The sequence below is a fragment of the Xenopus tropicalis genome, chromosome 9 (genome assembly GCF_000004195.4).
Source record: "Xenopus tropicalis strain Nigerian chromosome 9, UCB_Xtro_10.0, whole genome shotgun sequence".
NCBI classification, from domain to species: Eukaryota; Metazoa; Chordata; class Amphibia; order Anura; family Pipidae; genus Xenopus; species Xenopus tropicalis.
In genome coordinates, this window is record NC_030685.2 from 49,414,379 (window position 1) to 49,427,961 (window position 13,583).

General features: G+C 40.4%; 1 protein-coding gene across 3 annotated transcripts; it reads left to right on the forward strand.

Annotated features, from left to right (window-relative positions):
* The first annotated feature begins 915 nt into the window (after positions 1-915).
* cryga.3 (crystallin gamma a gene 3) lies at positions 916-8,466 on the forward strand. 3 transcript variants are annotated; one of them, XM_031892458.1, is made up of 4 exons: positions 917-954; positions 1,610-1,785; positions 3,536-3,784; positions 7,948-8,466. In XM_031892458.1, the coding sequence occupies exons 3-4, from the start codon at positions 3,536-3,538 to the stop codon at positions 8,170-8,172; spliced, it is 474 nt and encodes a 157-aa protein (XP_031748318.1). In that variant the 5' UTR covers positions 917-954; positions 1,610-1,785; the 3' UTR covers positions 8,173-8,466.
* Positions 8,467-13,583: the final 5,117 nt, after the last annotated feature.

Here is a 13,583-nt window from a genome sequence, read left to right on the forward strand (position 1 = left end):
TGGTAATCATGTGCACACTGAATTGAATTGTTCACCTGTGGTGTAATGTCACATCACAGGTTCTTTCCTCAAAATGTTAACATAGGTGAAAATAACACTTTCATAATAAAGTTCTCTGACATTCTAGTGACAGCCTATAACAACAGGTTCAGGGTTCCTCTGAGGTCAGGATAGTGAATGCATCTGGATAACACCTGACAAAGGTCATATGACATACACAGTGTTGAAGTAATAATTGTCAGTTATTGTCTCTCTTTTACCAAATGCAATATATAAACTATTCTATTTATTTATACCAAGTTAATATTAAAACATAGAACTAAAGGATAAAGGGGTCATTTACCAACCATTGGATTTTTTTTATGATTTTCAGCAATAAAAGTCCCAGAAAAAAAAGTTGAATTTATTTAGAGATTTATTATGTGTCCAAACTGCTAAAAATCCGAATCCCACAATTTGTCAGCTAAAACTTGCCGAGATCATGTAGAAGTCAACAGCAGATGCCCCTCCACCTCTGAAAGATCTTTATTTAGCATTGAAACTTTAGAGGTTTCTGATTTTTACGCTGTTTTTTGTGCAACAATTTGAAAAATTAGAATTCTTGGGGCAACAATTCGAAAGGGTCACGGTTTCTGTAATTTATTCCCGCATGGACTTTTTCAGTTCATATTTTTTTTGTGAATGTCAGACAATTATGGAAATTAGTTCAGTCAAATTTTTTACAATAAAGAAATGAGAAAAGCTTGTTTATTAAATCTGCTCCTATGTGTTGTTTAGCAACAACTGTACAACAGTAATGTCTCCTACAAGCGCAACAAAAGTGGTGCCTTTTCAGGGGTAAAACCGTTCTCTTTTGTCATGGTTATGTATATAAAGGGCTGTCACTTCCTATTCACAGTTAGACTGAATGCTGCCTGTTGTATGCTTCCCCAGAACATCTTTGAAAGGAAAAAGGTAAGAGAACATGGTGATGTGTTTTATGCTAACTAGTTTTTAAATCACATAAAATTAATTTATTTTTAGACACTTAATGAAAAAAAAAGGTGAGGTTTACAGTAGTCATTACAGTGGTATAATTTGTATTATGAAAACATTAAAACTCCATAGAATATATATATTTTTTGTTTTGTTTTTTTTTTTAAATAACTTTCTTCTTAATTTTTTTCAACTATTTTCATCTATTTCAAAGAACTGCTAGTTTTATAATTAATTTTTTGTTTTGTTTTGTTTTTTTATGCCTCCTCCTTTCCCTGTAATAGACACAGGTATCATTGTAATTTGTTTACACAAATTAGGCTAAAAGAACACACATTTCACAGAAGTCCCTTTTCATAAACATAGTATTAGATATATAGAACAAAGCTGACCATAAATAAGAAGATCAGCTTTGCGATTTCTAAGTGAGTTCAAGCATCTGCTTGTTCTGTCTCTACATAGAGAAATATATAAATCGCCAGTACCCACAATACTACTTTAGATCGCTACGAGACCCTTTTTCGAGCAATTTTACAAAGAAAGCATTGGCATTCAAAACTACTGTAAAACCCACTGAGCGGGAAGTCGCTGCGATTTCCCCATTGCAATGAATGTAATTTCTAATTGTGGGCAGGGAATATGACACCTGGATTTGTGGCAAATAGAATCGCTCCATTGTTGCAATCTCAAGGAATCGCTTGTTAGAAAAAAATGAGCGACTTGTCGCTGGAACGCTCTTTTTAAAAATTGCAACAACTAATCTCTCCGTGGGACACTCCCTGCTTTCTCACTAGAGCCTTTGAGCTAAAGGTAGGTGCAACAGGGTCTTACTACTCAGTCACATTGTTTGCTGGGGGACTTATTTTAATTGCATCACAGACTTAATGTTAATAGGCAATGTAGGACTTCCGTACAATGAGGGGCCTTGACGTGGCACGTGAGCTTATATTTTGGCCAAAGTGTGGTACTAACGCTTCATTTTTTGTAAAAATTACCTTTAAAGGCAAACTAAGCGCTGGCACTATTTCTTTCTTTTTGTGTATAAATAATGGCTTTTTATCGTTTCTAACAGCTGATCAACTCCAGAATGTGAGCGCTGGCACAATAGTGTTTCTAGCAGCTGGTCAACACTACAGCGTGGGTTAGACCGAGCGCTGGCGATTTCTTTCTGTGTTTTGTGTACCATGGAAAGTTTTAGCTGTAATGTGCATTACCTCTCCCTGCTGCTGACCTAGTGGTGATGCTTCATGTGACACAGAGTCGCGTACCATGTCAGAGGTTGGGCGAATGTTCTGGCTTTTTACCATGCTATGAAGATGCTGAGTATGAGTATGACTGACAAGTTTACCTTTCTACTCTCTGGATGGATGGGAATCTGGGGCAGATCACAGAACCAAAATATCTAAAGCCTGGCTGTGGCAGGGGAAGAAAGTGATACATACATCCATGCAGTGAAAAAAAACAAGTGGCATTAGTCAGACCCAAGAGAGCAGGGCCTGCTGTGAAATTGTCATAAGGTGTCCCAAAATAGATTCAATTCAATAGAATCAATCCAGATTTAATTTAGTTAGAAAAAGTTATCTAAATATTTATCAAGTGAAAATTCATAGACATTTATTTTACACAGCTTTTTTCATAATTTTTTTAGAATTATGCCCCCTAAACAGGCCCCCTATTGTATGGATTGCACATGCACATTGCTGATCTGCCAACTGAAGTATACTTGGTAGTGATGAGCGAATCTGTCCCATTTCGCTTCGCCAAAAAATTCTCGAATCTTTCAAAAGATTCGCAAAACAGCGAAAAATTCCTGAAACGTTGAAAATGTTGCGCGTCAAAAAATTATTTTGTCGCCCGTGGCTATTCTTTTGTTGCCCGCGGCTATTCTTTTGTCACCCCGCGGCTATTATTTTGTCGCCAGCAGCTATTATTTTGTCGCACGGCTATTATTTTGCAAAATTTTTGGGCGCACGCCGAATTTTTCCACGGCAAATTTTTTCATCCATTTCGCGAAACAATTAGCCAATGGCGAAACGCGGAAATTCGCCGCGAATTCATGCCTGGAAAAACATTTCGCCCATCGCTAATTTCTTGGCAATGGGGCGTACCTTGCCCACTTTTTGACATATGGTTGTGGACGGGGTCAGACTGGGCCGTCAGGACATCAGGAAAAAACCCCAGACCCAATCCCCACTGACCTCCCTTCCCCAATTGTGCCTATCTAAGTATGAGATATGCGCACTCAGGGGAAGAGATGGGGGTGTGTGCAGGCAGCAGGGGCCCTTGGGGTGTGGGGGGGGGCCCTGGGGTGGGGTTAGCCACACTCACCACAGTCCGACCCGGGCTGTAGACCACAATGCGTGGCAATTTAAGGGGGACCCGGATGTGAAAGCAGAATTCAATAAATATTTAGACATATAGAGATCATCAATCTATTACTAAGTCAAGTTGCTGTTGGAGAGTTACAATTTCAGATTAAGTTTTTTAATGAAAATGAATCATTATAGCATTAATATCTATGTTATTATTTCTCTTCTAAATTCCTGTGTTTTGTGGCCAGATGCAGATTATATTCTATGAAGAGCGAAACTTCCAAGGTCCTTATTATGAGTGCAGAAATGATTGCGCCAATCTAAGTTATTACCTTAGTAGGTGCAATTCTCTTCGTGTTCTGAGTGGATGCTGTATGATATATGAGCTTCCTAACTACGAGGGATACCAGTACTTTATAAAACAAGGAGATTATCCAAATTTCCGAAGGTGGATGGGGTATAATACCTCCATCAGATCTTGCTTAGCTATTCCTCAAGTAAGTATATGCTACTATAGTGCTATACAGTCCTTTGGTTACACTGAAACTTCAATTTAACGCTTTAAATTAAAATGCAAATGAAATGAGAAGCCTTATTCCAAAGCCTCAGTCATTTAGGTAAGGGATGATTTCTTCACATCCAGCCAACTCCTTTCAATCTGCCAGAATTTAGTCCTAACTATAACAGACCAATATTGCTGCTGACAATAATAACACTGTGCCCCACTCACAAAGACATATTAGGAGCTACAGCACACCTTAAAGGCATGCCACAATCCTCTATTCCCTTTTAGCCCCTTCGCCTGCCTAATGTTCATTTAAAGTGCTGAAGAATTTGCCTCAGGCATTTGCCCATTTACTTTAGAATTTTAGTATTCCTTGTAGTCAAACCATTTCTGATTAAACTCTTTGACTGGATATGCAATTGTTGATTTGACTGATTAACCTTGGGTGGGATTGCATTATATTTAATTGGCAAATACAGAATACTGATGACCTAATTCAGCATCTGTGGGGTCCTTAATGTACTTTATTGTGCTTCTGCTGGGCTGGTCTGTTCTTCCATGTGTGAAAGTACAGGTCCTAACTAAATCTACAATACATAGATTCATAACAACAGAGGAAAATTGACTTCCCTCATCGCCAAGGGAAAAGCTCATATTTTAATTTCCTTGTTAAGTGGAGACAGACATACAACTAAAGCCCTGAATCCCAAATTGATGAAGCTGTAGAAAATCATCTTTGCTGGTCATTACTGATGTCTGGGATCCCCACGTATAACACAATAGGAAGGATAGGAGAAAAATGTGATACTTCTATGAGACTATCCCAGAAGTACAACAACACAGGCATTCTCCATTAGATGCTTCTTTGTGCAAAAAAATGTATTTCTTTAAGTTGAGAGCTGCTGGATGTAAGAGATTTTGCACAAAGAAGCATCTAATGTCTAGTTGTTAGTGATGAGCGAATCTGTTCCGTTTCACTTCGCCGAAAAATTCGCGAATCGTTGAAAAGATCCGCGAAACGGCGAAAAATTCGCGAAACGGCGAAAATGTCGTGCGACAAAAAAAATTGTCGCCCGCGGCTATTATTTTGTCGCGCGGCTCTTGTTTCGTCGCGCGGCTCTTGTTTCGTCGCCCGCGGCTCTTGTTTCGTCGCGCGGCTCTTGTTTCGTCGCCCGCGGCTCTTGTTTCGTCGCCCGCGGCTCTTGTTTCGTCGCCTACGGCTCTTGTTTCGTCGCCCGCGGCTCTTGTTTCGTCGCCCGCAGCTATTATTTTGTCGCACGGCTATTGTTTCGTCGCGCGCAGCTCTTGTTTCGTCGCGCGGCTCTTGTTTCGTCGCGCGCTATTGTTTCGTCGCCCGCGACTATTCTTTTTTGACGCCGGCGACAATTTTTGGACGTGCGGCGAATTTTTCCGCGGCGAAATTTTTCATCCATTTCGCGAAACAATCCGCCAATGGCGAAACGCAGAAATTCGCCGCGAATCCATGCCTGGCGAAACTTTTCGCCCATCACTACTAGTTGTTTTTCTATGTAAAGTACATTTGCTCATGTTTTGCAGCTGAGCTAATACAGGGCACCTCCACATGGTTCATTCAGAATTCACAGTTTTTCCAGTAAGAAAAGGACTAACAAAGGGAATATCCCAGACGTACACTGTCAGCATTGCACACTCAGTTATCAGGCAGGAGCCAATGTGCTGAGTAACTAAAAAAAGATTTAATAAAGAAATACTGAAAATACAGGAAGAGGCAAAGGTATGGGCTGGCAGTGATCAAACACAGTCCAAGAAACAAACAGAGAGTCAGGGGTGGGCAGCAGAGAAACCAGAATCAGCTAACAGGCCAAGGGCCCCCCAGGAAGCCAGAACCAGAGGGTCAAGAACATGGAAAGGAACAGACTTACAAATCAGGCACAGAAACATGAGACTTGGACAAGGCAGAATGAGCCACTGATCCAGCACAGGCTGTTGTATGGGCAGGGGCAGGCTTAAATAGCCCTTTAATTGGGGGCTTTACCCAGACTGCACTGCCTCCTATGGCTCAACCCAGAGGAGCAGCGTCCAGTAAACACCAGGTCCCTGGAGCTCTCTTATTTTTTAATGCAAGTGCAAAGGGCTAAAATGGTCAGCCTGCTCTGAATAATTATTAACAGGCCTTGACCCAAGGGAAACCTGGAATTACTGTCATCCTCACACTGGTGGTAATTACACAATTTACTTGGAAGGATGTGTCCACAAACCTCTTAAGTGTTAGATAGTGATAGATAGTGTTTCTTCTTAGGGCTCTGGCACACGGGGAGATTATCCCGAGTTGCCATCACCTGCCATCCCGCCACATGCGGCGGCGCGATTTCAGCAAATCGCCGAAAAAGCCTCGTGAAGCAACTTCGGCGATTTGCCAAAATCGCGCCACCGCGTGTGCCATCCCACCGGCGAATTACATTTTCGCCGGTGGGATGGCAGGTGATGGCAACTCGGGGAGATGAGTCGCCCGCGAACAGGGAGTTTTATTGCGGGCGACTAATCTCCCCATGTGCCAGAGCCCTTAGAGTTTGTGTCATCTTTATTATATACAATATGTATATATACATTGTTATTTGTGTTTTGAAGATGCTATGTAAATTCTAGATACCATTAGAATACAACAAATGCAAGTCCTGAACACATCCTGCCGATCAGATAACTGCTAAATCCCCTCCCTGATGACAAAAGGTAGTTGTAAATCCAGTTCTTTTGTCCTTAAGCTTCGTTTCAATTGTCCCATATTCAAGAGAGTGCTTTTGGAATCTGTGCCCAACTCACTTACATAAACCTAAAAGTTACTGACCCATGTGAATCTGAAAGAATATGATCAGTCCTAGGTTAATAGAATGGGTTAAGTTTCGGGGAGGACACAGATGCACAGACTCAATGATAGGATGAGTATAAGGGAAGCAGTGGAATTATATGTAGCATTTCCACATTTGCAATTATCTTTGTAAATATCTGTATATATTTTATTTAGATTTAGTGTTGTTTTTTATTTTACTTGTTTATTATTACTGTAGATATGTGTCAGTTTCTTTTGTTAATAAATGCAAATTTTGATTGAACTATTTCTTTTATTAAAGAAACCTTAGAACCAGGAATATTTATGTACATGTGTATATGAGAATAAATATATATATTTACATAAATATATCCTTGGGCAACAATAGTAATGCCATTAGTGGCTCCATGCACCTGAAGGGCGTCTGATTTCCAAAATGGATGGTCCATTTTAGTTCATGAATTATATTTTACTGTCAACACAACTTAGAGGGGAACCTGCTTTGAATAAGTTCACAATTTTGCACATTGAACTGTATTTGTAAATGAGTCAAAGGGGCCCATTTATCAAAGTACGATCGCTTCCGAATACAAAAAAAATCGTATTTTTTCTAAGTTTTTGTACTGTGCGTATTTTTTGCAACTTTTTTGTGAATTTGCACAACTTTTTCGTACTTTGCAACAAAAAGCGCAACAATTTGTGCGTCAAAATCGTATTTGTTGCGCCGAAAATAAAAGTTTCGGATTCATTCAAGCTTTGGAATCGTGACTTTCCTTGGGCCAGGTTGAAGCTGCAGAGTGCCATTGAGTCCTATGGGAGGCTTCCAAAATCATGCACAGAAGGATCAAAGTCAGAAAGGTTTTCCTGCCATTTACGATTTTTATGGATCAAAACTCTTGTGACTTTCGATCGAAAATACAATATTTTCGTGACTAATACGTTTTTCTGTAAGCATTTTCGGGACATTTCTGATCATCAGAAATTATCCTATCTAATTCGAATTTTACCCATTTTGGGATTCAAACTCGTACTTTGATGAATCAGCCCCTTAGTATAGACAGTGCAAAGGGATGACAAAAAGCAACAGAAGAGCCCATCAATGATTGCAAGGCACAGAGTTCAAGGGCAAATAATGGTGCAAAGTTGCATTAGTTGCAATGCCATTCAGTAAACTAATTTCACCTACTTGTGCTAATCTATGCTGTATATGTTAAGCAAGGAATTTCAGTATTTTACATTTTCCAGAGGAAGGAAATAATTTTAGGGTTTTCTTTGTGTGCTGCACTATTTGTAGTTTCTACTTGTACACCAAATTGACACAAATAAGTGAATTTCTCCTGTCTTTACAGTATTCTGGATCTTACAGACTAAGGTTGTATGAAAGAAATAACTTTGGCGGCAAAATGATGGAAGCTGTGGAGGACTGTCCTTCAGTGTATGATCAGTTTCACCATCAAGATATTCAGTCTTGCAATGTTTTTGATGGTTACTGGATTTTTTACGAGTTGCCCAATTACAGGGGGCATCAATATTATGTAAGACCAGGGGAATATAGAAGATTTACTGACTGGTGATCACAAAGTTCAAGGGTTGGTTCCTTTAGGCAAATTACACAGCTTTTATAAATTTTTGTGTATCTTGTAGTTTTCATGAATAAAGCAATATCTAAGTAAACAATTATTTTATTTATGTGTTTGTTTTATTGGAATAAGGAGAAAAATAGGTACAGGATATCCCAGGCAACAAATGACACATCAGGAATTTGAGTTATAGTTTGTTTACAATAAATTGTTGTTTTAAATCTCTTTTATAATGTAAATAGTCTGTAAGTGGCACAATTTCCATTACAATAAATACTGTATCATATTTTTATATGGTGTCATGTTTTATTATTCTTTGTATTATTCTTTTATTATAATATTGTTACTGATCTAGTGTCAGTTAGATGCTAATTCATTCATTCTGTTGTGCAAAGTCTTTAAGGAACACCAAATTTAAAATTTGCTTTAAGACCAGATGTTACAAAGCAGCTTTCTGTATAAGCTGTGGGCCAGATGTGCAAAGTAATATGCATCTAAACACCTGTAGGGTGCCCCCAGAAATACAGTGGTTCAGAGCAATATGTGGGTCGGGTGCAGCCACAGGTGGGTGGCTGGCAGGTAGGAGCTTATATGCCGTGTAATATGGATAAAGGGGGGTACTGCGCTTGTTGATAGGCAGGAAACAAGTTGTGATGCTGAAACATGATTTATTAAGCTAAGCAATGAGAAATAAGTGATAAGAAATATGAATGTCCTTACAACAGGCCAGTGGTCAGAGGCAGGCAGAAGACAATACAAGTCCGTATAGCAGGCAAAGGGTCTGGACTGGCAGCAAACAAGGAGGGTCCGAAATAACAGGCAGTGGTCAGGGGCAGGCTGAAGACAGGGAAACAGGCCCGGATTTGTGGAGAGGCCACAAAGGCCCGGGCCTAGGGCGGCAGAAATGTAGGGGCGGCATGCCACCCCGCCGCAACGGAATTTTTAACGTTTTCTTCAATACGGAGCAGTGGGATCTTCTCCCCCACTGCTCCGTATGGGACTTTAAATGTATGCGCATGCGCGCTCCCCGGCACGCGAGGGGGGGCGGGGTGGGGGGGCGAGTGGTTGTTCACTTGTTTGCGCATGCGTGTTGGGGGGGTGGGGTGGGTGTGCGAGCGGTTGTTCATGCGTGTTGGGGGGGATCAACGGGGGCGACCTAGGGGCACCTAGAAGACAAATCTGGTCAATACCGGGAGATCCAACAGAGGTCAGGAACAGGAGTCAAAGAACAGGGTATGGCGAATGGAACCAGGCAGGAATCAGGCAGGTACAAGGGCAGGAGTCAGGTAGGAACAGGGCAGGAACAGGCAGGAATCAAGCAGGTAAGGACACTGGATCGCAAAAAGGGCTTAATGATCAAGCAACCAGGGGTTGCTTGTAACAGGCTTATAAAGCTCGTTAATTGTCTGATTGCAACCACCTGGACTAATTAAGGGAGGAGAAGGTGAGCATAAACACAGAAGGGAAGAGGGGTTAACAGAATGTTTAGGGCTGGATGCCCAAGGTCTCCAGTGGCTCAGTGAGGTAGTGCAGAACCTGCCTAACATACAGTCCAGAGTTCCAGTACAGGCAGGTCCTGACAATGTGCTCGCATTGGAACTATAAGTTCTACGCAGGATGTTTTACAGAACAGTTTGTCAAAACTGGAAAATTTAACAGCAAACTGAAAATAAGGTTCAGTGTTGAAAAGTGCAAAATTATGCATTTGGTAGAAATAATATATCAGAGTTACATGCTAAATGGTAGTGTGTTGGGGGTTTCCTTAATTGAGAAGGATCTGGGGATTTTTGTAGATAACAAGTTGTCTAATTCCAGGCAGTGTCATTCCGTGGCTATTAAAGCCAATAAAGGGCAATAACTCAAGGAATAAAAATATAATTTCACCTCTTTATTAGTCTATGGTAAGGCCTCACCTTGAGTATGCAGTGCAGTTTTGGGCTCCAGTCCTAAAGAAGGAGATTATTAAACTGGAGAGAGTGCAGAGACGTGCAACTAAACTGGTAAGAGGGATGAAAGTTTTAACCTATAAGGTTAAACTGTTAAGACTGAGGTTGTTTTCTTTGGAAAACAGTTGCTTGTAAGGGGACCTGATTACTCTGTACAAGTACATTAGAGGGAATTATAGACAAATAGGGGGTGTTTTCCCATAAAAACAGCACACTAGATGCCACCCCTTTTAGATTAGAGAACTTTAATTTGAAGCAGCAAGGTGGTTTTTCACAATGTTAGGGTCATAGTTATCATGCAGCACTCAATTAAAATACAAAGCCTTTATTTTACATCAAGGGCAATGCGCCCACGCATGCGCCGCCTCTGTTCACAAGTCGTCAAGTCTGCGCAGGAGAGAGGCATCATGGGAACTTTATTCACACAGCTCAGCGTTTTTTTGTCCGGTTTGGCTTCAGAACCTGTAAACCATCACTATATGGGGAGACTTAAGGGCACCTTTGAGACAATGGATGGTAAGCCTGCAGCTTGAGATTAACTCTTTCCTTCTCCTTTAAAACACAGTTAAAAATCTATAAAAAACATGTTAAAAAAAACTAGACAAATTATAATCAATATTTAACTCATTAGGATTCAAAGTATCTAATTTCCAAACCAACCAATCTGTTAGAATCACCAAATCAGGCTGCTTGATAGAAGTCCTTGCTGAGAAATAGCTTCCCCTAAGCCTCTCACTGGAACTCAAACCTGGTAATGAGAACAGAAAGAACCCAGATGCAGAGTAGCAGAGGTGCCAGTAGGAAATAGTACTTGGCAGTTGCAGTCACCGGTAACGTCAAAGTGGTCAATTGTAGGCAGAAATCGCCATAGAGGAACAAGCAGAGGTCAGGACGGGCAGCAAACAGGAGAATCAGTAAAACAGGCCAAGGTCACAACAGGAATCAAATCAGAAACAGTGCTCAGTGTCAAACCAGAAAGGATGATCACTTAGCAGTGAGCTGCAGGCCACGGCATCTATTTACGCTCTGTACGTATGCGTCAGGACATGCTCACAACTACGTTAAAGTACACGCACTAGTGCACAAATTTGCATGCTAACCGCCCATTTGCCCTATTCTTTTTATGGAAGATCACTAGTGATCTTTAAAGGAATCCATATGCGCCAAATTAGTTCTCAAAATGCCCCAGTGTTTCTTCAAAGGAAATTATTCTTCACTGTAAGGTTTATTTTTAAAACCAGGGACTCTATTCTTTCAATATTGCTCTGTTTGTACACAACTTTATTGGGATATTAAGATAATATACTTTTCACCAGTTCAAATATCACCAAATTCCACCTTAGACTTAAATTGAGACTTATGAGATATGTATACATTTTATTTAACCTGTTTATTCCAAGAATTAAAAATATGGAACTCCGTAAAGTAATAAAAAGCCATAGTCATCGTTCTTTAGAGCATTAATTTACATATAAGCACAGAGATTTTTTCCAAACAGAAAAGTTGAAAGCCAGGTAATCAGATATTAAACCCTAATGATGTACTTTTTAAGCAAAGAATTCTATAGAGGCACAGAATTTGCTGGCATGAACTAAAAAGTGCACTATTTTGTTTTAAAATATTCAACGTTTCGTTTTTAGCAAACCCATGCATAATAAAAGGAGAACTGATCCGTCATAAACCCCAGGCCCCCTCAACTAGCCTCCCTCTGCATGTCGATGGCAGATTTACAAATAGGAACATGTTTAAATAAAATATATTTTGCGGGGAGGTAGCAAGGAGGAAGGGCACTTGAGAAGAGCTGGGGTTAAGGGTGTGTTTAGTTCTGCTTTAAATACATTTACTAAGTAAGTGCCACCATATTTGCAGTAAATGCAAGCAAGCCTCTTCTAAACAGGACTGGATTCTGTTTTAAAATTCTTCAACTCCTTGTTTTTAACCTTAGGGCTATAGCAGTGGTAAAAGAGCTAGGGTTTCTCTGTCTATTGATAAAAGTATTCTGATGCAGAACCTATAAATCAAAAAGTAAACAATTTCTTAAAGAGAGACACTTATTAAGCAATTAATTGAACTTTTGCAAGCTTAACTAAAACTCACTTGATATTTCTATTGTGGACTAAATGTGGACTCACTAACCCATTTTGACATCACTAAATCAAGACATAAATATAAGACAAGACAAGTGACCTCTCATATAAACACAAAAATCTGAATAATGTGCCCTGTATTCTTTATAAGAAAGTTTCTGTGAGCTTGATTGCAGGGCAGGAACTAGGGGTAGGCAGAATAAACATGGGGGGTGGGGGAAGCCTCTAGGAAAGCCCCTATTCTGACTGCCTACCCATAAATTCGGACCCTGGAGAATCGCACTGCCAATCACAAACTCCCCCCACTCCCGCTCGTCACTCTCGCATGCATGCACATGCCCACATGCTTTAGGGGGTGTGTGTCTGATTGGCGAGCTTCCCTCTTGGCACTGCACTCCAAAAGTGTTCTGAAAGAGAGACGGCACCTACCTATGTTAGCGTACTTCCACATTCGTTCTTGGCTGCCCAGTATCAACTGTGTGACTCTGGTATAAGGAATAAAGAGTAGCACCAGGCTTTGAATTCCGCACTGGTAAGGCACTTCCCAGTTGGTGACCAAATTGCACAGCCCCATCCCTGAGGTGATGTCAATGCAATGGCCCATTGATGTTTGTGCTACAGTGTGACTAATAATAAATCTTGTAAAAATCTTGTAAAAGAGCTAGGTGCAAGTACAGGTATCGGACCCCTTATCCGGAAACCCGTTATCCAGAAAGCTCCGAATTACGGAAAGCCCGTCTCCCATAGACTCCATTATAAGCAAATAATTCAGAATTTTAAAACTGATTTCCTTTTTTTATGTAGAAATAAAACAGAACCTTGTAATTGATCCCAACTAAGATATAAATAATCCTTATTGGATGCAAAACAATCCTATTGGGTTTAATTAATGTTTTATTATTTTTTTAGTAGACTTAAGGTATGGAGATCCAAATTATGGAAAGACCCCTTATCCGGAATACCCTTGGTCCCGAGCATTCTGGATAATGGGTCCTATACCTGTACTTAATATATTGCAATCTCAGGGATGCTTCTATTATGAGGCAGAGAAGCTTGCCTCAGGCAGCAGAGAGCGCAGGTCATTAGGGACAGCAAAAAGCCAACTCTGGGAACTTTTTAAAATTTAAATCTCAGTATTGTAGTGCAGAAAGAGCATTTTTTCTGTCATTTCTAGAGATGCAATCCCCTCCAAACCCTCCCAACACTCCCTTGCAAAAAATATAAGCATGGGGGGATGAGGGAGTAGCATCCAGATTGCTGCCTTAGGTGACAGCAGCACCTGAAGTACTCATTAGCAATCTTAAGAGTCAGGACACTTTAGCACTGGTGCCTAGCCTATAAAAATGAGTTCTGATATGTCAATATTGTTATT

Bases quoted from the DNA above. Each gene is read 5' to 3' on its own strand.
- cryga.3 (XM_031892457.1), top strand. From the start codon at position 922: ATGCTTCCCCAGAACATCTTTGAAAGGAAAAAG. The intron at 955-3,535 runs GTAAGAGAACAT...TTTTGTGGCCAG, and splicing joins ACATCTTTGAAAGGAAAAAG to ATGCAGATTATATTCTATGA. The intron at 3,785-7,947 runs GTAAGTATATGC...CTGTCTTTACAG, and splicing joins CTTGCTTAGCTATTCCTCAA to TATTCTGGATCTTACAGACT.